General features: G+C 37.8%; 1 protein-coding gene across 1 annotated transcript; it reads left to right on the forward strand.

Moving 5' to 3' along the window:
- The first annotated feature begins 511 nt into the window (after positions 1-511).
- Positions 512-23,397, forward strand: LOC145491244 (putative pyridoxal-dependent decarboxylase domain-containing protein 2). The gene is made up of 28 exons (XM_081470399.1): positions 512-1,186; positions 1,461-1,513; positions 1,733-1,786; positions 4,487-4,555; positions 6,927-7,076; positions 7,427-7,482; positions 7,752-7,821; positions 8,431-8,494; positions 8,778-8,808; positions 9,047-9,084; positions 9,750-9,828; positions 10,350-10,434; positions 10,770-10,818; positions 11,446-11,517; positions 12,258-12,287; positions 13,308-13,389; positions 13,791-13,834; positions 14,141-14,194; positions 14,633-14,756; positions 15,438-15,526; positions 15,977-16,082; positions 16,818-16,876; positions 17,425-17,537; positions 18,721-18,892; positions 19,712-19,789; positions 20,133-20,225; positions 20,844-20,946; positions 21,231-23,397. Exons 1-28 carry the CDS (start codon positions 1,082-1,084, stop codon positions 21,371-21,373), a joined length of 2,265 nt encoding a protein of 754 aa, XP_081326525.1. The 5' UTR covers positions 512-1,081; the 3' UTR covers positions 21,374-23,397.
- Positions 23,398-23,428: the final 31 nt, after the last annotated feature.

A 23,428-nucleotide genomic window follows, 5' to 3' on the forward strand; every position in this document is an offset into this window, starting at 1 on the left:
GAGCAACTTTTTGCGGTTCCAGCAACCTCGAGCAACTTGTTTTGCCTTTCTGAGCAACTTTTGAGCAAAATATAGGTTTAAAGCACATATCAAGCACGAAAAAGTCAACGATTTCATAGAAAACTTCAATTTATGCGAATTTCTTGAATGTTTATCAACCTCAGTTTTGAAGTTTGAACACTTAAACTGTCACTTGACGTTAGGCAAGACGTCAACTAAACCATGGGTTTTGCTCCGTTAGTGTCCTTAAATTTCGCCCATATCTGCCAGCAACTCTTTAAAGCTAGGTTTCAAGCTATTTTTCCTGACTGATGTTAGCAATTATTGAGAAGAACGAAAAATGAAGCTTTAAATTAACGTTTATATAAAAATATCAAGAGATTTAGAAGGCAAGTTTTGAAATTTAGAAGCAAGTTTTTGGATTTTTGGCAATTTTTTCGCACCTTTTTGGCATTGCAGTGAGCAACTTTCCAGCATTTTACGAGCACAGTCGGGATAGGCCTATTTGTGGAAAGAGAAGACTACAAGTATTGACAGGAAAACCCTTAACAGGAACTTCTTCCCTCACTGAAGGGTTACGTAAATAATTTCGAATTAGAAAACGGAGATCCGCTAGAGCACAACATGCTTGGTTTGAAATTAAAACCGGGCATAACACTGATCTCCTTAGTGAAGAGGTTAAGAGGAGAAGATGGAAGATGATAGGGCATGTCCTACGACAAAACAGAAACAGCCATACCAACATAGCCCTATCATGGACACCTGAAGGAAAAAGGAAGAGAGGAAGGCCTAAGACCACCTGGCGAAGAACAGTTGAGAGAGAGAGAGGAACAGCGCAGGATGGCTTACATGGGATGAGGCAAGAGCTGCTACAGCCAACAGAGAAAATTGGAGGGATTCTGTGGAGGCCTTATGTGCCACGAGGCACAAAGAAGCTAGGTAACAGGTAACATGACACTGATCTCAGAGTGATACCTTCCTTCCCTTCGTATTTGGCGCCAGTTGTGTCTTGTGAGATGAAGGCCTGGGTAGGAGTAGTGACGTTGCGAGTGACTGCGTGGCTCTCATTACGAAAATCAAAATGGCGGACGACAGCTCACCGGCAGCGAGCGAGAAGAAACAACCTCTTACAGCTGATATGAAAGGTTTATCGGACGATGGTGCGGTTGAACAGAAAGAATACCTGGTAAGCTAACAGTTTTTTATTTGTAATTTATATTTTCCGTGTGCGTTTTAGATTTTTCGCTCTTCTTACATCCTGTCAATAGACTTTCCCTTCTTGTAAGTTTACATGTTAAATTACGAATGTTGTTTTGAATCAGCTGTTTTGAACATTTTTTATTATGTTACAGGAAAGGTTACAACAGGTTCTGGTGTTTTTATCCTCAACGTCACGCAGTTTTTTTGTTGTTCAGTTACTACATGTACAAATGTGTTTTTTTCTTCTGATTATATTTCAGGAAATATTCAAAGATGTTTTGAAGTGTGTGAAGTATCTGTTTGATTTGAGTCGGTAAGTTTGCGACTTTATGCGTAAAATTCTACCCTCACCATAAAGCTGATCCAATTAAATAGATGTTTAGACACATAAAGTTGTGTTTGCAAGTGTTTGACCGCCACCAAATACAAGAAAGATTTGGTAATTCAAAAGTTGCAATTTGAGTGTGCTTAAACTCTGTAAGCTTAATTAAGCTTAAAATAAATGGTATATTTTTGACATGTTTTTAAACAGAGACAAAGACCACAAAGAGACAAATGTTCCAGAAGATGCTGTGGAACCACAGTCGTATGTATTTTATTTGATGTACATATTTTTTTGTTTATAAACTTTAAATTCATATTTGAAACTATTTGAACATGAATCTTACTATTTTTGATCTAGCCTGCACACACACACATGTGTGTGTGTGTCCAAAAAAAAAAGTTAATCACTTTAAAAGAGTCAATGCTATTTTGCACTGCTGTGCTATTTGGGGACACTATAATTGAGAATCAAATATTGTAAATACAACTGAGAACTTGTTAAAAATGGCAACTGTTTGGAAGCTGGCCAGTTGACTCTTTGCAAAATTTAGAGGTGTTGAATTTGTGCCCAGACACAAATCTGTCGAGAAGAAGGGAGGAGGATTTGAACTTGGACTTCTGTATTACAAATCCAGCACCCTAACCACTAGGCAATGCCACTCCCACTTCCCGAAATAAGAATCAGGAATCCATCATTCCAAATTTCTTCTTGATTAATGGGTCTAGTGCATTAGTCTATTAGTCCATACCTGTTTTGGAATACATGTACATGAGATGTACAGATCTTGGAATTTATATAACTTCAGAAAATGTCCTGATGATTTCAAAAGATGTCTTAAGACTTCCACAGATCTTCTAAACACTCACATGTTTCCGATGTTTGGATGTAACCAATGAACAACCCCATTTCCAGGTCATTTTCCTTAAACTTGGTTAATTTCCAACACCTGTGCATGATTTACATGGAATATTCATGCAATTTTACATTTTCCTCTCAAATTGGTTATCTTAAAGATAACAAAATCCTATAATTATGTGAGTCATTCGGTGCGAGTTATTGGCCTGTATGTGTGAGATAGCAAGAGATTATGTCAGCATGAGACTGAGACTTGCATCTAAAATGCAAGAGTAACTTACACGTACTTCATTCTTTTCATTCCTGGTGGGACATAAGTCAACAATATGTGACAATTGGCTGGTAAAATATCATTTAAACTTTTATCATGTAATCAAAAATGTAGAAGTATTTAGGGGACTTCCAACCCCCTTAAAAAACATTGGACATTATAAAAACATTGTATGCACAACTACTGCTGGGTTCAACATCACCACTGTCTAACTGAAAGCCTGCCTGAGGGCAGGAAAATAGCTACTTGGATATCAAATGGTACAGCTTACAGTCACAAATTGAGCCAAATGATTGTAGAGGTACTCTGTATACTTCCGTGACGGCAGCTGTATGCTTTTTTCGTACTTCATGTCATCTTATCCTGTGCTAAAGTGCAAATTTGGTTTGGCATTGTAATTTACAGTTAACAGTTTATTTGTTTTGCAAGCTGTATTTGTTTTTCAAGCTGGGCTTTTCACATGCAGGAATGATGATTTCAACTTTACTTCAAATGAGTTTAAAGTTTAACCTCAAATTATATTCCTAGTTAAAACACAGAAGAGTGACTATGTAATTTATTTCATGAAATATACATGTAGGTGTACTTGTAGTCTGAATACATTTAATTTTAACATTAACTGGTTGCATAGGAACAAGATTCTTTGTAAAGTATGTTCTTCAAATAATAATTATTCCAGTTTGATCCAGTGTACCCCTGGCTGGGCAAGCCACCTGGCTTTATATAATGACATCCACTCTAGTAATAAAAGCTCCACCACCCAGTGTCAAACTTTTGGCCTAGTCAAAAGTTGTGTGAAGCTGTAACACTTTCAGTACTTTAATTTCTTGATATCTACATCAGAGATTAATTAATTTCTACATCAGCCTGTTTTTTTTTGTAAGTCAACTGCATTTGTGACCTAAACTTGATTTAACCAGGCTGTTCTTCCCCAAATGGTGGAGAACACTGAATGAACATAACATTACTATCTGCTGAATGATTCATTTTAGCACCCTAGGGGCTAATTTCCCTTTGGTGCAAATGTAGCTGGAAGGGAGATGTTTATTGGAGATCTATATTGGTATCTAAGCTTTTGGTCTTGGGGGCCGAATTTAATAACCTCTTATTAACCAAGTGAGAGGGCCGTACAGGGAAATTGGCCTAAGGTCGTGGTAGTACAGAACTTGCTGCACTTCAACACACAAAAACGATGGAGGGCCAGTATTCCCCAGTGTGACTCGAATAAGCTAGATTAGTAAGTAGGTTAGTGCTGTATATATACATATGGTACTCAGGCCATGCTTGTTTTTAATTTGCTCACCCTCAAAAACACACAAAAAAAGAGGGCTTATGAGTGTTTCCATGGAAATGGTCCATATGGTAAAATCCTGACCAAGAAACAGCCAATCAGAATGCTCAAATTTACCTCAAGACTACCTTGCGATGTTAATAATAATTACATGTACTGATTATTGTTACATCAAACTGAATAAGACAGTAAAGAATGACAGTGCCAATTGAATTACTTTTCTTATCCACTGCTGGTACAGGTGACGAATCATGTCTGCCTGAGGCAAAATGTCAATCATAATTATAAACCATAGTGTGTATATAATTGCAAACTTATTGATTATTGAATTAATATGTTAAGTTCAAAGTTGTTTGATTACTTTGGATTCAGGCATCTTCATTGGGTGAATGGTTAACAATGTTCATAATTAAGCATCAGTTGTCAATTAGATAGTGTTGCATTGAAGTATCCCTTCATTCAGTAATATGCATGCAGCAAAAAGGGTGCCATTGATTTCAACTATTTAATTTTTTTCTTTTTTGTGTCTATTGTTAAAATACAGGAATACAGAACTAAGCAATGTACTGTCCCAGATCTCCAGTTTAGTGAATCATGAAATGCCACAAACACAGTAAGTGTTCATATCTTATAATCCATCAAATATTTTTGCTTGCTTGCGATTGGTCTAAATGCGTCATATCTAAGTGATATTCCTCAATTTTCAAAACTTTGTGTGTTGCAAAAAATATTTGAGGGATAATAAATACAATAGCCTCCATTTGGTGCAAACACATGTCTGGATATTTCTCCTTGGCTTGGACATTATCTGTTTCTCAAAGGTCACAGTTTTCCTCAAGCTATGCTTTCGGAAAACAGTTACTGTTTGCTTCTCAGAAGGGGTAATGGCTGCAGAGAAATATCCTAGCATATTTTCGCACCAAATGGGGCCTATTGTTTATTTATCCATACATGTTCAGATTGCTTGTAATTTTCAACAGAACTTGACTTACTAAACTCAACTGATTGGAGGATTTGTCATTAAATTTTGAAGCAAAACATGTAGGACAGTGCAAAATAAGAGATATAAGTACATGCTGCTAGGAAAAAAAATCACCATTGTGTGGTTCCAGAAAATATCCATACTCCCCACGGAGAGTTTATTTCCAGGTTGACCCCCATCCCCCCAGGATTTACCATTCCAGGGGGGCTTCACAGTACTCCCTCCACCTCCTGGAATTTCCATGATTTTTCTACTTGCCCCCCCCCCCCCTACCCCTCAGAAATTTGGTGTCCATAAAAACCAAGACTTAACTCATTAATAATAAAATTTAACTGCAGCTGTTTATAGTTACATTGTAGACAAAGACGTACTTTTTCACAGTAGACTGCAGATGCGGCGCGTTCCTTCATGTCATGTTAAAATGTTTGAACCAGTGTTTAAAGTAATAAAGAACTGACTTAGAAGCGCTTCACTCCCAAATGGCATAGCAGCTGACTTTTCCTTCATTAAAGGAAGTTTTCATATAAGAATCTCGGAACGTACATAAAGCTCTTTCAAATAACTCAGTCGAAGTTTTAATTTATGCATGGTCAAAACAACATATCAAATTACTTTACACACTCAGTAAAGTTGTCAGGCAACATTTTTTTCAAAACAGCTGTTTCCCAAATGTCGCTTTATTTTTTCTTTCACCAAAGGAATACATAAATTAAGTCATATGCTTTGTCTCTGTAGTTTGTAAATGATAGTAAATTCATTTTGTGCCTTAGTTTTTTTGAATTGTCATACATTTCATATGTGAAACATGAATTGTTCAGTCAGTCTATAAATGACCGGATGAAATCTTGGCTACTGTTCAAATGCTCCTCGCTGTCCACGTTTACATATAGTTCAAGACAAATGGCCTTGAATCGATTTTGCTCACTTAAAGCAAACTATTTACTACACGGATAACGATGAAAAGTATGTGATAACCTAGTTACGGCAAGTCCAAAACGAGGAATAATTTTGTACGAGTATCAAACAAAATAAACAAAGTACGAATCACATTTAATTGACGGCATGATTAATGCTGGAAAAAGCATCTGAGCTGCATTTTAACTAAATACAGCACAATCTTCAAAGTATAAAATATCAACTTCATTGTTCATGTATTGCTGCACCTCTTCGTTGGCACTTTGTTCAACTACACGTCCAACAAACATGATACTCGGGATTGCTGTCGGTCGTATGACGTCGGAGGAAAAATGGAAGATATATGACAAAGAATCTAACCTTTATTTCTCAATGGATGGAACATTTCTGTTGGTTTGGTTACCTGAATCAATTGGGAAAGTACGGTAGTGTTCATTCAATTGCATTTCAGACCCACTGGAGAGAAAACTCCTTGGGTAGCCCCCCTCCCCTTCGGAAATTTACCTCTTTCAGAGCCCCCTACCCCTCGGAATTTCCGTGACCCTCTGTGGGGAGGGGGGGGGGGTATGGATATTTTCTGGAACTACACATTTGCCTCATGATCCTGGCTGGCTACTCTACTGGGCTATTCTTCTAATTCTTTCTTTAACAAATAAAGAAACCTAAGCTGTGTATTACACCGTGATAAAACACGACGGGCATTTGAGAACAGGAGGGACATGCAGAAAACACAAGCCACAGGTAAGTGTTTTCTACATTTCTTGAGTGTTCTCATTTTAATGTCCGGAGTGTTTTTCACAGTCTAAAACACAGCTTAAGGCTTCTTCATTTGCTTTATGATATAGAGGTAATGTGGTGAAAAACAATAAAACACGCTTTTTCTATGTTTTATACTCTGATAAAACATGGGGTTTTGACCAATCAGAGAGCGCACAGGTTCCTATCTATATTATAAAAAACAATAAAAGTAACCTTCCCTCTTTAATAATAAAGCCAGAATAATGTCCAGTGTACTTCAAAACAGTGTGGAAACCTTACTCTACATGTATCTAGTTATTAGTGATATTTAATTGTTTCTTGTTTGTAGGTTCACTTGTAATCCAGATCATTACACTCATACCAGCATCATTGCTAAGACCTTGTCGTTATACTTATCTCTGTTGGATGAATCGTACATCAAAAAATTATCAGCATGTATAAAGTCCGACTGCTCACATTGGCTATCCAAGCTCTTTGGGTAAGAGAAATACTTGGTAGTCAATCCATGTATTTGGTAGGAAAGTGAATTCTTTTGTTCCCGTATGAAGTTTTTGACACTTTTAGTAACTCTTTTCTATGGACCATCCCTCAGTATGCAATCGTGTGATCTGCAAAGTTCTTTTACAAGTAGATATAAAATACATTCAATGTTTAACTACCAAAGACCACAGGCTCAGTATTTGTTTTTTTTTTTTATTGTATTTTACGGCAGTTAGTTGAAAGGTACATGTATGTTCAATTTAGGTCCAGAATAGACAGAAGCCAGTAGGACTTTCTTGCAGAAATTCAAAGAAATTAAAATCGCAATTGTTGTATTTTGATTTGTAGGTATGAAAATGCTTTGTCCTGCTTCCATGAACATCAGTGGGATGGTTTGGTTCGAGGTAAGACTGATAGCATCTCTGTCCCCTGCTTTACATGTACCTGAACATATGGCCGAGAAATGCCCACAGAATTGACTTGGACTTTGCTAAGTTTGTTCACTAACACTCTGTAGTGAGACTTGCTACAAGTTGACCTTCGCTTAGTCATCCCTTAAGCAAAGTGAGATGCAGATTTAGCCATGAGATCTCGAGTGCGAGTGACAAAAAGCGAACCTACAGTACTGAATACAGTTTATACTTGAAGATGATAATGAAGAAATTAATTTTAGTTTGCAGGTTGGCCTTAAGAGTAAAGTACCCCAAATTTGGAACAGAAGGATTTACAGCGCTCTATACCAGGTGAAAAAAAACCTTAATATTTTTGAATTAATGAAGCAATTGTTGTCACTTCATATAACTTTGCTTGCCACCCAATTTGCAGAATGTGACTATAATGTCACACCGTTGATCTTCACATGAATCGATGTGGAAACAAACTCGCTGCCATGGAGGAGTCTTTTAATTTCAAGCATCTATACCTGTAGTCATGTTATTTAAACATGAAAATGTTTTCCAAACTCTACTTGAATATTTCATGCTTTGTTCTGCAAACAGTAAATGTAAGATTGCACAGCAGGTTTGTTCTGGTTCATGTCTTTCCTGACAGGTTCATGACTTCTTTCCTGCAAATTAATTTCCTGTCAAAATATAAGGGGCCATATCAAACTGATAGAAAAAAAATAATAATGACGAGGCGATGACAGGGGAGGTGACAGACATTTAATTTTTTTGCTTCTGCTTCATGGCCACTCTCACACTCTGCACTTGCTCTTGCATGCTCGCATTACCTTCACACCCAAAAAAATAACTTGGAGCAAAAAATTTAATGTGTGTGGGCAGACTAACAGATGACCAATCATTGTGCAAGAATTTCCTATTCATTTTATTGCTTTAAATCTTTATTTGCAGACCTCCTGTTGTCTATGTGAGCTCCTCTGCATGCAATGCACTAGGACATTATTTGTGTACTCAGGTAGAAACATGAGCAGATATATAATCAGTTGTTTAATATATTCTGTCTTATACTAAACAATGACAGCAATATTACATCTTTTTTTACATGTGTTCTCTAAAATAGCTGTGAGTTTTTTGTGGTGGTAATTACACTTAGATGGACTTGATCTACATGTAAGGACCAGCTAGTTTTCAGAAATAGTTTCTTCAAGCTTACTTTAAAACAGTTCTCCACTCAGTTCTAAACATCACTAATAAGTAAGTATACTAAATAATCATTATTTTATTTGCTTTTCTACTAGCTTGGTTTGCCGCAATCCAGTGTTTGTAAAGGTAGGGCAGATACGTTCTTTACATTGTTAGCAATGTGGAAATATATAAACTTGCAGTGGCTGCATATCACTAGCGAACACAAAAACTAGTAATATATTGTCTGATAGGAACTTTGTATGTTGACTAGTGACATTACACTAATTGGTAGAAATTATTACTGACATTTACAGTGAATAACTGCTCATGAATACACAAAATTGTTCCCAGTTCATTACATTAATTTGTTTGTATTCTCTAGTGCCATGCAACACAGTTTTTGGTTCAACACATACAATGGTGAGTCAGATGAATATGTTCTTCAATGCCAGTAATCTAACTAAACCAATGTAGGACTTCTCAAGGTTCCTCCTGCTGTGCATTAATGCTTTTTTTATTTGAAAATCCAAGATAATTTATAATTTCCACAGACACTTGCTTGCAACTATGGTACTAGGTTAAACTTGTTAACAAACAATGAGCTTGGGGAATGGTGCGTGAAAGGATGGAGCCCGAGAGCAAACTGAACTGAGCGCATAGGGTATCCATGACAACCCTGTGAGCGGCAACCACCAAGCACCATCACACTGAAGAAACAGTGGAAACACAGGATACTTACCACATACTTACCCTCAATCCAAAGGGAATGGGTGCGTTGGGAGAAAAGCTCAATGAGCACTGTTCAGCAGCGAAAAACACATGGAATGATTTGACATCTGAAGCTGAGCTGTAAAATGCAGGAGCCCCTGCACAAATCCCCCGGCCACCCCGAACTCACTCTGAGGGAGACTGCTGGCCAGCAATCTTGTTTCGCATCTAACTTAGCCTGAATTACATTTAGCCACATTTTTCAACAAAACTAGTTATTTGAATTATGAATTAATTGCGGGAACAAGGTGTTGTTTTTTGGTGTCAATGTATTGTGAGGAATGTTGCTCATCAAGTTTCAAAATCCCCATTGACAGGACATTGCTGCATTTGAGAGGCTTTTCAATGATGATGTATCCTGTGGCAAGACACCGCTCCTTCTCATTGCATATGCTGGTATGTCTGACTCTCTGCCTTTCTCTTGACTTGCATGCATCTATTAAAGCTGTTTCATAATGGTCTCATAAACTCTGTTGTAAAAACAGTGACATTAGACATTAGACAGTATTTTTCGTATGTGTTAGATCAGTTTGTTAAGTTACAGTATGTAATTATGTAAAAACATTTGTGTAACAGCCCTTTTCTTGGCATCGCGTTTTCACTCAGTGTGACAATTGTCCAGAAAAAAGGCACTTGCTGTGTCTGCCAGCTGACATATTAATTTACCACATGTCTCTTGTCAAGTCAAAACCATCAGAGGCAAGCAATTTCACTGATAAAGTGGGTTACAATACTGTTTTCCTCTTTTGTGTTGATTTCTTATTTTGTAAGGGTTTTTCCAACTGCCTTACAGATTTGTAATAAGTCAATTAGTTATAGGCTCTGTGACTCAGTTATAACAGTCTATCTTTTCTGAGCTCCTTAATCACAGTGGTTAAGACATTGAAGATGTACCCATTTTCTTGTAATTTTCACAGGAACCCCAGTAGCTGGACATACTGATAACCTTAGTCGATTAAGGGAGCTTTGCACACAGAATGGCCTCTGGCTTCATTTGGAAGGGTAACAACTTGACTTTTAAAGCAATAAATTGTCAGGGCTTTAATGTTTTACCATTAGAAGCCTTCACCACATTACTAACTGATGAAGGTCATTTTTTCTCTTCACTGAAAACATACTCTGTAGCATCTTTGAAAGAAAAATAATGTTTCCCTTGATAAAAATGTGGTGTTAATAATCAGGTACATTTCTTAGACAATTATTGTGACACATGTATATTGTGACATATGCAGTGTCTTAAGTTTGAGTTAAAAACCTGTGCTTAACCAGGATTTGTGATGTATTTAGTTGTCTTACTGTTCATAATAAACTGACAGCAATGTTGTGCATCTTTTTAGGGACACTCTTGCGACTCTATGTCTTGAAACAATTCCAGCTTCTTTAAAGGTAAGTGAGGAATTTACTATCTAATCATAACGGTCAGGTTTTCACTCTCGGTGAGGAACAAAATAAATTTTTAAAAATAATGTTTTCTGTAGTGTGCCCCTTAGGCCTGGGTGTCACTGAGTTGGGCAAATGCCGTGTTGTTCTTTTAGTGATGTGAACATCAATGTTACCCACACTTATTTAAAAGACATCATGACACTCTCACAAGGATCAGTCGTCATTATAGTTGTAAATAAGGTTACATTCCAAACTGATCAAGTGTTACTCTGAATCACGAGTAATGAATGCCTTAATGGCAGTTTGATTTCAGATAAGACCTGAAATTCTGATGCACTTTAATGACCAAATACCATCACAAGAATAATGATATAATACTAATTACTATCAATAACAACTTTACATCAAACTGTATACCACACAAGGATGCACAAAATGATGAACCTCACACACTTTGACTGACCTCTTGTCTTCACTGTATTATAAATAACAAGAATTCAGTATAGATGACAGTTTTTGTCAACAGTTACTACTGGCCCCTAATTATTACCAGATAACGTTATATCATAGCCATTTATTACTACAGATTTATATAATTTAGTTTTAAAACATAATCTTGATCTCCTTCAGAGTGCTCCTGCCTGTGACAGTATGAGCCTGAATATCAGCAAGTGGTTTGCCTTGCCCAGTGCACCCTACTGTGTATCCTTTGGTTATAGTTACCCAGCATTCCTGTTATTAAAGTTTTCATCAGTCAAATGCTACATGTATAATGCTAAATAATTGAACTATAGCTCTGTTGTGAGGCCAACAAAGGAGGCTGTACATCCCTTTGTTGCATCATCTCCAGGCAGAAATTGCAAAGGCAGTGGCCGATGCAGTTTTGTTCAATTTAAAGTCCACTGTTCTCAATTTTGAAGGAAATACATGTCAGATGGAAAAATCAGATGAAGTAGCTTGAAGTAGCCAGTAGGAGTTTCCAACTGGCCACTGACTCTCAAAGAGAATCTTACATCGGTTATATACAAGAAATCCAGTGTACACTAGAAAATGTATTTTGAGAAGACAGTACTTTATTTTATTTAATATATGATTTTATTTTAGAACTTAGCTATTTGATCAATCCAGACATGGGTTTCATAAAAGGCCAGGCAATGGCAAACTTACCTGCCTAAATTGACCATCTCAAAGAAATTGTTTCTTCTAAAGGTGTCCAGTTCAAGACGTCTTGCCTTCCTGTGAAAACCAATTGCCTTTTCTGCCAAAAACCTAGTGTTCAAAACCCCTGCAGACATCACATCAAATTGGAACAAAATTGATCAAGGTCTTGTCATTTCATACAAGGGCATCATTTGTCTGCTCTGTAATTTTAAACAGGGGTTTATAAAAATTAAAATGGCCAGATGCTAAAATTGACAATTTCCCTTAATTTGAAAACCTAGACATTCTACAGAGCTAAAGATTTAGTTTTGGTAAGTACTTTATTTCATTATTTAATTTGCTACAAACTGTAAGATAAGATGCATGTAACTACCTTGTATATAACCATTAGATGAATGGTCCAACTTTGTAATCAATCTCAATGTTTACAACTGTCTCTCTAACATTACTGACCATCTTCCCTGGCTGGCACTCACAGTTCAGCATCTTTGTGTAGCCCTTTAACGTTCTCAGGCCTGCTTTTGTATTTTTACCTTGTAAAGACTGTCTGCTCTTGTCCAAAAAAAAATATACAGTGCCAAACCATGTACCTTGTCTCGACTCCTCCATATGTACCATTTTTCTATTCGTTGTTGTTGTCTGTCTGCCACTCCAGTACATAATGCTTTCCCAAGAACCTATTCCCAATGCAATGAACTTTCCTCATCTGGTATCCAGGTACCTCACATGTATGGATCAGATTCATCTAAGTATGTGCATGTATAATAGACCCAAGGTGACTCTAGATCTTAGACTTTGACAATGGATAACTCCAGGAAATAACCATACCCACCCCAAGGAAAGTCATCGGAAATTCTCAGAGGGAGGGGGTTTTAAAAGCCAAATGTTTAAGATGACTCTAGGTAGGGGCCATGCAGAGGCACAGTGGCCTTATGGTCAAGGCATTCACCTCAGGAGCAAGCTGTCCAGGCTCGAGCCCTTGCTGGGGACATTGTGTTGTGGTCTTGGGCAAGACACTTTACTCTCACAGTGTCTCTCTTCACCAAGTATAAAGGAGTACTGGTGAACTGGGGGGTAACACTGCAATGGACTAGCATCCCATCCAGGGGGAAAAAGAATATAGATATATTTGGAACAACACAATACCAACCATCGACCAGAACGGTGAAAAGAGTATTGGAGAAATAATATTGTGTGGGCTAGGGGATAAGGTCTTCATGGACTTCCATATTCTTAGAATGAACATTTAAATAAATGTATGGCTATGAATAAGGAGAATTGATATTTTAGGGACTAAGTAAGTTACAGGTATTTGTTGCTTTGTTTTTCAGGCAGAGGCATCAGGACTCAGTCAAAACCATGAACCTGATAGGCTGTCAGTACTTCCTCTTTGGATTAGTATTCAGACTATTGGTGAGTACTTTACTGTGTTAATGAAATAGTTCTTAAGACCTGCAATGCACTAAAAAAACTGTTTGTGTGGCTGGGACAGTGGTTTCCAGCCTGGCCTTAGGCAGTTCATGTAAGAGCATGGCCAGGAATATTATACCCGCAACCACAATCTTTATATTATTAATATGTACATTTGCTGAAGCTACCAACATCAAAGCAATGTCTTGTCTGAGCATGCTGAAAATGCTATCTCAGCACATCAGACATAAAGTCTCTGTCATGCTAGATTGTATCATACTGCTGACGCTTATCTCAGTTTCTGTGGAGTTAACCAACTACTTCTCAACCCTAATGGTGGTCTCTGACGGGGTTTGTTACAAACATCTGCTTACACTGTATCTTTTATATCCTTCTGAATGCAGGTCTAGATAAAATGCGAGAAATGATTTTACATGCAGCTCAGCTGGTAAGTATGACTTTATATATTCTCTGGATCAAGGCTTAATGCAACAATTAGCTTATATTTGAAATAGTTATTCTGGCCTGCCCTAATAGTTGTAAGGGCCAAACATCATTAGGTTGAGTTGATTGTAGTACAGACTTTGCCATTCCAGAATATGCAGAGGCCTGGGGACTATCAGTTAGGGGAGCAGCACAGGTCTGGGAAGATATTTTGATTCCTTTTCCTAAAATGGCTAGCCATTTATAGAAGCAGACAGCTATTTCCAAATGAGCATGACATTTTTTCATGTGTTTTTGTCTTATCCTCTAGTCTCAACAGTTGTGTGTAAGCTTGGATGGAATGCAAGCTGCTGTGAAGAGAATAGTAAGTATCCTGTACATCTGTTTCTAAGACTTCTGTATCATTAAATGGTTTCATCCATACACTCAAAACTTAGCTCTGTCTTGTGCAGTACCCTAGGGTTTCATCTGGTTTATATAAGTTGGAACCACCAGCCTGAGCAACATCACAAGAATGATTATCAACTACATGTGTAAGTTGTAAAGACTTCAGGAGGCTGGCAACAGTTTCCAACACTTTTCTCAGGGCTATACTTTGAGGGGTGAACACTACCAGATGAATGTTTAACAAGCGATGCTACAATTTATAATGGTATCACACAAATGCCCAATCATTGGTAAACAAGTTGCAGGCATCCTTTTTATATAACAGGTTACCAAAGCAACAATACAGCTTGTTACAAACACCCTTAATTTTAGCTTTAAGCGCTGGAGCTCGTTTTTGACTTAGAAACATTTACAGGCCCAGCCACACTGTATGTCCCCCATGGTGGTGTTCAAATACAAAGCAGCCCCTGTGTCTGTGAATGGATCTGCCATCCTTGATACAGAGCAGGAGGAAGGTTCAGATCAAGATGACGAGCAAGGTAAGGTTATATTATTGAAAGGTTGTAGTGACTATTTATCCCATTTTATGGCCTATAATTGCAAAAGTATCAACCCCTAAGACAAGGCCAGACCACACCGGGAACTATGTGCCTTACTCTTTTGATAAGTGTGTGTGTTCTTTAATGTATCCTGCTAAACATGTAACACTGAAGATGCAGGATACTGGGCCCACTGTTTATAGTCCTTATCCGAGAAGACTTGAACGTCTAACCATTTGCAGATGTAATTAGAAAGGCAGCACATTCTCCTCAGTTATTTTAAGACCCTGAGTGTTGGCCTGGTCTGCGGCTTGAACCCTCAACTTCCCGCACAGCAGACTGGCGCTCTACCAACTGAGTAGCACAGCAGAGCTTGTTGAACTTAATTGCTTGCTTACATGTAACTCAATTCAAAAGTTTGAAATTTTTAATCGCCGAAATTCTGTCGTTCTTTTGTCGAACTTAATTTCTGAATTTTGGTTAGGCATGGCAGAAGCTCGGTGTCTGAACTGAACCTTTGATAGTTTTCTCTTGCTTAAAGTAAAGTGCAAGTTTAGTCTAACAGTGTAATGAAGAGCCTGTTTTAACTAAGGCAAGACTTGGGAACTATGTAATACTGCAATTTACAAAGTATGTTCAGTTGTTGTGAAACTTTGAAGTGATTTTTGTCATTTTGTACAGATGATACAGAGCTGTCATCTTCATCGCGCTCATCGTCTCCTGAACCAGGCTGTGTTTCTCCTTCTGTAAGGGATGCAATTAACCAAGAGGTAAGGGGGATGAACCACTGCCATCACTATCACTGCCAGTGCTTTTATTTGCTCTTAGTCGGTGCTCTGTAGAATGGATCAAGATTCATTCAGCCTTGCCCAGTTGGGTTGCTTTCTCCCGCCTTGCTTTTTTTTACCTTGTTGGGCTGCTCTTTCTAGATTGTATGAGCTAAAATTCTGTCTCTTTCTAATGTCCTCAGCCATCTTGATTGTACTTAGGGCAAAGTTTAACTCTTTTTCTGTTGTCCTCTGGAGCTCAAAATGTTTCTCACAATTCTGCAGACTTGATACATGTACCTTAGCTTCTCTAAAGTCTACCCTGAAAGTATCAGCATGAAGTTGTATGCACGCAATTTCACTTCTCCCAGTTGCTTTTTTTGTAAGAAGAAATTAGATTTAAATCTCTCCCAATTGTTCTTAGTTATTCCTTGGTATGTTTTAAAACCACAGCTTGCCAAACACTTAGCACAACATATGCCTTCTGTTAAAATTGGTGTAGTGGATTTACCCAAGGAGGGATGCTGTATACGATTTAACCCAGTTCTTTCATCCAGAGGTAAGTAGTATGTTTGTTGTCTTACCACTGACATTGATCATAGCTCCAACACATAAATTTGTGCTAGAGCACAAAGGTGAGAACCTTGCGATTTACACTTGACCACCTCAGTTCATAGAGTTCAAGTGGTTGTAAAATCAAAGGAAAAAGGTACCTAAGATTGTTCTGCGGTATTGATGATAATGTTTCGTTTGTAAATTTGTCCATTCTACCCTCACTTTTTCGCAAAGGCATGAGACAATTGCTGGTGCAGCCATTTTGATTTGATGACATCACAGGGGTTGCGCTACCCAGGCCAGTCTTTCAATAGATAGTAATGTTTGGAAAAAAACCGGCGCTTTCAAACAAGGAGGGAAATATTTTTTTGAAGGTTGAAATGCCTCATTATGCCTGCTCCTCTGTTGTGTGGTCTTCGGTAAACTTTGTGACATCGAAAGGAAACAAACTCGTATCTAGTTTCCTGAAAATGTTTCCCCTTTACATATGGCAAATTTGGGATGTTTGAGACCCTGAGATTTCTAATTTACGCTTTTAAAATTAATTTTGCCTCAATTTTTTTAAGTTTCGGCACCCAATTGTCTCTATTACTGTTTAAAAAATGATTTCATAGGCACTTTAAGGTGTAAGAATTATTGTTATTGTAAATTTGGTGTTGGACGAACTTGAGAAAATATTTTAATTTGGACAAACTTTGTAGGTTTGTCTCTGTATAACAGGTTTTTTCCTTCTTTCCAGTCTGCGGAACCACAAATGAAAATGTAGAAGATTTTGTAATTTGTCTTAAAGAGGAAGTGGTAAGAACTTGTAATACTAACAGCAACATACATGACTGACAGGTTAATAATCTACTTATTACACGACAGAACAGCTCAGAGGACCAATATCTCAAATCAACCAATCAGATGCTTTATTGCAGTTCCAATATTTTCTAAATAGAGGAAGACATTGTGTAGTTTGAAGGTTTCCAAACATTTGTGATGCAACCATTCTCAGTTGCATTGAATTTCACTTTTTGCTAACTTTCACTTTTTCCGAACTTTGTTTTTGTATTTATTAATAAAAAAAACATTTATAACTAAATCTTGAATGACTGGCCCGCCTAGACTAGCACTAGCTATCCGCAGGCCAGTCCAACTGAAAAATGTAAACCAAGAAATGAAGACTGTTTGATTGATAGATTGACTGATTTTTGCTAATAAAATCAAGAAATATGACTCAGTCAAAATGACAAATGTTACTTTTAAACAAACTAGGGATCAGAAATGATTAAGTCTTTTATAGAAGTTACTACCTAATTTCCTACGTTCGGTTGTATTTAAGTAACTACAAGTTTTTGCTATAGGCCAGACTAGATGGCATCCTTCTGTTTCAAGAGGAATTTAGGTTAGCAACGGAAGGCAAGGAACATGTTGTGGTTGTAGAAACCCAGGACACATCAACCATTGGAGCTCTACTGTAAGTACATCTTTAGATGTTTAATCTTTGGCTGAAACACACTGAGAATAGCCTCTTAACGCAGACGTTCTTTAGGCTCGTCATGCAATCTTCCTTCTCCACGAACAAGGAAGATTGCGTGACGAGCCTCAAGAGCGTCCGCGTAGCAGGCTACACTGAGAAGGGCGTCAATAGCCACCATGTTGGATAACCATCAACAAAAGAATTCTAATGAGCTATATTGTTCATGTCATCCAACATGGCTGCCAGGGTCTTTTGTCATTTGAGTCTCTCGGGAATGGTTGCAAACCACCTAATAGTCTGTGGCGAAAGATATTAGGTAGATATTAGATATTGGGTACCCACGAAAGGACTCGGTGTTCTCAAACAAGAGTGCACAATGTACAACAGCTACATGGCTTATTTCCATCTGGGCTTGTGTGACTCAGTGGTAGAGCTTCCCCTCAGAGTACAGAAGCTCATAGACTGCATTCTTGTTTGGAGAATTCGGGAAACTTGTGTCGCGGCTCTTTTTTTCATGTATTTTGTGTTTCAAACGTTAGTTTATTGGTAGAACAAGCTTGCTTGGTTTTAGTCTCTTGAGTCAAAATTATATGTCTACGTACTGTTTCCATATATTTTTCTAAACCACATTGTTTCCAAGGAGAATTTGATTTTCATTCATCTGCTGTCAATCAAATTTGTCCTCAGCTGGGGGGTACTCCAAGCTCAACAATTCTCTATTTTCCAATTGCCCATAATTCACTCTGTTTGCCCCCCATATTTTGCATAAACTATTGTAAGTTGTGAAATACTCTTGGGAGATCTGCATATTCCCAAGAGCCTTTCGCAACAATAGTTTATGCAAAACTTGGGGGGCAAACAGAGTGCATTATGGGCAATTGGAAAATAGAGAATTGCTTTAGGTAACCAACTCAGAACCCAAGGCCTTACTACAGGAACTCAGTCACTATTTTGAGTTATTTTGGCGACCTAAAAAATTACCTTTAAATGGAAGGAAACATGAAAATAATAGTTTACTAAGATAGAAAAGCACTGAAGAGATAATAATAAACCATAAAAAAACAAGGATGGGTTAGGATGGAGAAGATTGACACGGATTACAAACGACGAACATGAAAAATTTAGGCTAAACGTTTTTAAGATGCGCAAACCGTGACGTAGCTCCTTTAAATTTGAATAGGTGTGTTCCGCGATACTGGACCAACAAAGAACTTGACAAGCTTAGAGAGGCTAAGAAGGTTGAACTTAATGACTGGAACAAAGAAGTGTTGGCAAAGATAACAGAAGGAATGCCAGATGTTTTCAGTAAGGGACGAACACAGGATGGACTGACTTGTATTATAATTGAACAGGTAGGCACTAGACGGATTAATGTGGATGGTACGCGAATCATGAACACATTTTGTGTACATTTTTTGGTGATTAGAATGAAGGCTTCTCGTATATTGTACAAGACTGGCAGTTTTCCGTGTAAAAGGGCTAAATACTGTTACTAATATGAAGAGCCTTCGTTCTATAGTCACTAAAAAAATGCAAAAAAGAAGGTTAACTGTTAACGGTTTGAGTAATCTCGCTGTAATCATTTGAAAATCATGTTGATGCATTAGTGTAAAATGATCAGAGCACTGGGTAAAGAAAACTTAAAAAAACCGTACAACCGCGCTGATGCTGTGATTCAAGCCTACAGGGCCAAGTTGTTCAAAAGCTGGTTAACGCTAACCCAGGATTAAAAGTTAACCGAAGAGTTAATTTTTCTTGTATCAAAATGTTTTTCACTACTTCTGTTTTGTGTAGTTTGAGATTATTCAAACTCAAAACCGAAGAACAAACAATATAAACAGAAAACCTCAGCGAAAAGTTACAAAATTGAAATCAAATTTATCGCTAACCTTGGGTTAGCTTAATCGGGCTTTGAACAACCTGGCCCAGATGACAATTCTGCAAGCTAGTGTGTGTAGGGCGGGATAAGCTGGTGTCATCCAACCCCACTCACATCAACCCCTCAGTAGTACGCAATTCAGAACATTCTGCAAGATGTCTTCACGACATTCAAACAAATTGAGCGCAATCAGACTAAAGTGGTATCATAAATTACGTAGTGTCTGAATTAGGTCCGGTCGGATGGTAAAATAGTTATTTAGCCCTGAGTTATTCCTGCTATTTTTCCCTAGGTGGCTTCCACATCGTCGGTTGATGCAGTGGTAGATTTTGTTTGTCAAGCAGCCACTGAGCTTGAAAGCTCGAGCAAGGTATATCATTGTGTGACTTTTGAAACGTGTAGTTTATTGTGGTTATAGGTTTAACAGTAAGAGTTCATGTGGTATGTACAGTCAGGAAGAGACTTGAATTACCTGGGTTGAAAATGAGCCTGGGTGCCACTGCGAACGGATATTCGAAAGCAGAAATTGATGAAGTCTTAAGATCCTGCGAACTAAATAAGCTAGTGCATGTGCCATCTACATTGCTTTTTTATATACCTCGTTCTTCACATTGAATTTCAGTGTTTTAGTGCACGAAAACGTTTCTTTCGATTTATATAACGGTGTTTATTTCGGTTTTCTAATAACATTTATGTCATATACGACTGTTTAGTATTTGGAGCAGATGGCAGATGCAATACAGAAGGGTATTGAAGCAGCTCAACAGGACATGGTTAAAGATGCCGAGGAAAAACTCTTGGAGGAGGTAAACGGAGTTTGGTGTCATATTAATATACGAATTACGTTAAATGATGTGTCCTGTTCAAGTTTGTTCCTTGAGCGGAGATTGCCTGTTATGGGCAAAGGACATCATGATGTCTGAAATTTGTATTAATTTTTTTTCAGTTTAGGGTGTGATGTGTCATCCTGTTAGTGTTGCTGTTATTATGAAAGTCAACATTTAACGGTTGCCATTTGAACTTAAGGAATTCACAGTCTTAACGTTGTAAAATCATTATGGTTAGCATCTTAATGACTTCTTTAACGATTCGAAAGAGTGTTACTATTTGAACATCTTATTTAAGAACCTTACTTGAAAACACTGTAAACTTTTTTTCGCGAACGGTATGCGAAAACTGCTTTTTCAGCCGTTCGAAGTTGGCTGGTTGAGCCCTAAATTGGCGGCCATCTTGGCTCGGCCAAAACAGCCTTGTGACGTCACTGGTTGTATCACTCTCATGCTGCGGTGGAAATGTAAAGTGATTATCCGAGAAAAGACTAGTGTTTTAAGCCCTCAAAGCCAGTTTTGTACCTTTTGAACACGTAGGTTTGTTGTGTAAATTTGATCATTGCTCATGAGTAAGATTGTGTTTGTCCTCATAAGGGTCTGTTACGACAAGTCCCACTCGTCGGTTCTTTTGTGAACTGGTTGTCACCTCTTCCTGAGGAACCCAAGACAATTGGAAGAACGTTCAATCTAACATCTGGTAAGTCTGTCTTACTCGATTGTGTTCCTGGTCCGCAAAGATCAGCATAGAATAAATTGTACAGCCTGTAAATTCTCAGTGGAGTGTCTCACAGATAGCCTGCGAACGCCGACGTACTTCCGGCTTTCGTTTGTCTTCGGTGGATACAAGCGAAAGCCGAAAATACGTCTGCGTTCGCACGCTACCCCAAAGAACACATTTTTTAAACAATATTTAGCCACAAAGTGGAGCATTCATCCAAACTGACAGTTGTGTTAACAAACAAACATACTTCATTTGAACAGGTAATCTACACAGTACAGAAAAAATCTACAAGTATCACATGCAAGTGCAAGATGAAGAAGATGAAGAAGCAAAACCTGTGACCCCAACAAAGTCATCTCCAAAAGTCAGCCCAACGAAGGAAAGTCCTTCAACGGCAGATTAAATGAACTCCCCGACACAACCACAGCTTCATCCTTGTACCATATACATTACAAAGTCATTAGAATTTATTGCAAAGTCAGTAGAATGCCCAAACCAAATAGTGGTCAAATTACATGTTATGTAGTATTTACAGTTTACAATTAGTACTGGTAAGAAAAGCATTAGACAAGCACTGTAGACCACGTCCGTGTTGCCAAGGAAAGGAATTTGTTAGCCAAAGATCCAAGACCAATCTACGAATAAATTAAATTAATTTCAAGTATTTAAATGGCAGCAATAACCTTCAAAAAAGATGTAAAAGAAACTCTCGAAATTGGAGTTTAGTATCGTTCGTTGTCATTGAGTATTTGGGCCAAGTGAGCATCTCTTTTTTAATGGAGAATGTGTCCCGTGGCCATGGTTTCAAGTTGCCAGAAGTATTGGCTAAGCCTTTAAGTCAAACAAAAAAGTGGGGTATGGTATATTTTCATTTTATCATCAAAATATTTAGGATTTAGATACCAATATTACTATCAGGTGGCGCTTGGAAGAGGTTATGCGTCTCAGTAGCAAATGAGAAATCCTAACAGTCAATATTTAATTGCTATTATTACAGATGGCAAAAATGTTCCCGTAATTTTTCAATTATGTAGCCATTGATGGTGTTGGGTTTACTGTTTTGAGTTTTGTTCTTAAATCGATTTGCACCATTTGATATTATGCAATAATTAGGGACTTCTGCAACCCCGGGTAAATGTTGTATTGTATTAAAAGTGGACGTGTTTAGTATTTATATTAACATGCACCATCGGAAGACATCTCTCTCTGGCTAACTCTTCAGAGAACCTGATGCGTCGGTCTAATCTGATCATCCACTTCAACTCCTAACGTGCTATCGCAATCACGAGTTAAAAGGGACATTTTAGAGTTCATTGCGAGTACATCAAATACCAGAGTTGATGTAATTGCTGTGTTATCGGAGGGTATTGTGTTGATATGGTTTTTCTTTCTTAACACATCAATGAAATGAAAACAGCTCAGAGCACAAAGGTTAACTTGAGTACAGACATTGTTTGTCATTTTCATTGTGTATTTAAAAAGGCAGATGAAATCTTGTCTTGTTTCCAGAACATTCAGCAAGTAAGTGCAGCATCCACACTACGCCAGAGAAATCTGAAAACGCAGCTTAATTTCTACAGTTAGACCAACCATCCACACTAATACGTCACGAAAACGGAGCTTTTCAGAAACGTTCTTCAAACCGAAGGCTTTTCGTTTTCGTGTGGACGGAAAGCATTTTGAAAACGAAGCTTTTCGTAAGCGACGGAGTCGTGATAATCGTGTGATTTCCCCCGAGTTTTCCTCAAACACAAATCCAAAATGACCGGTGATTGTTGCGTTTTTTAATTTCCTCCGGCGTAGCGTAGACGGAGAACATTTGATGTGTTTTCAGAGTGAGGCCTCCGTTTTCAAATTCCTCCGGGGTAGTGTGGATGGGGCCTAAGTGGGGATTCTGATCACATTTTTAATTTCTGGTCAGATTTCACTCAGAGATTCTAATTATATACAGGTTAGAAAGAGACCATCAAGGTAAATCTTGAAGTGAGTTCCTAAAGAGTCTTTTCAAAGGAACTCGTAATATTAGGCTTTGAACCTCATCCACATACAGAAAATAGCGAGGAGACGTTTAAAAGCATGAAACCTCTGGGGAAGATTCAGTTCCAGACGCCTTGGAGCTCAAAACGTCCAAATCTTAGTTCTGCATAAAAATAAGGGATTTCCCGTTTTCCAAACTCCGCATTCCTGCACTGTTTGTGAACATCACAGTTAACGGAGGGATAAATTCTAATTTTTTAAGATGCGCAGTTTTAGTTATTGTGAGCCTTTGTTTGGTACTACTGTAGGTAGTTGTAGCCGCATAAAGAAAGCTTATCTTTTGTAGTAAGGGTTTTTTGATTCATGCTTTATTGTTTTAGAAGACTTGTAAAGATTTCAGTGTTACTATATATTATAACTGGTTATTGGTTAAGAATAAAGCCATAAAACAATCGTAAACGGGTGAATGTAAATGTTTGTT

The sequence above is a fragment of the Orbicella franksi genome, chromosome 6 (assembly GCF_964199315.1).
Source record: "Orbicella franksi chromosome 6, jaOrbFran1.1, whole genome shotgun sequence".
NCBI lineage: Eukaryota > Metazoa > Cnidaria > Anthozoa > Scleractinia > Merulinidae > Orbicella > Orbicella franksi.

Bases quoted from the DNA above. Each gene is read 5' to 3' on its own strand.
- LOC145491244 (XM_081470399.1), top strand. From the start codon at position 1,082: ATGGCGGACGACAGCTCACCGGCAGCGAGCGAGAAGAAACAACCTCTT. The intron at 7,483-7,751 runs GTAAGACTGATA...AATTAATTTTAG, and splicing joins GTGGGATGGTTTGGTTCGAG to TTTGCAGGTTGGCCTTAAGA. The intron at 18,893-19,711 runs GTAGGCACTAGA...ATTTTTCCCTAG, and splicing joins CTTGTATTATAATTGAACAG to GTGGCTTCCACATCGTCGGT.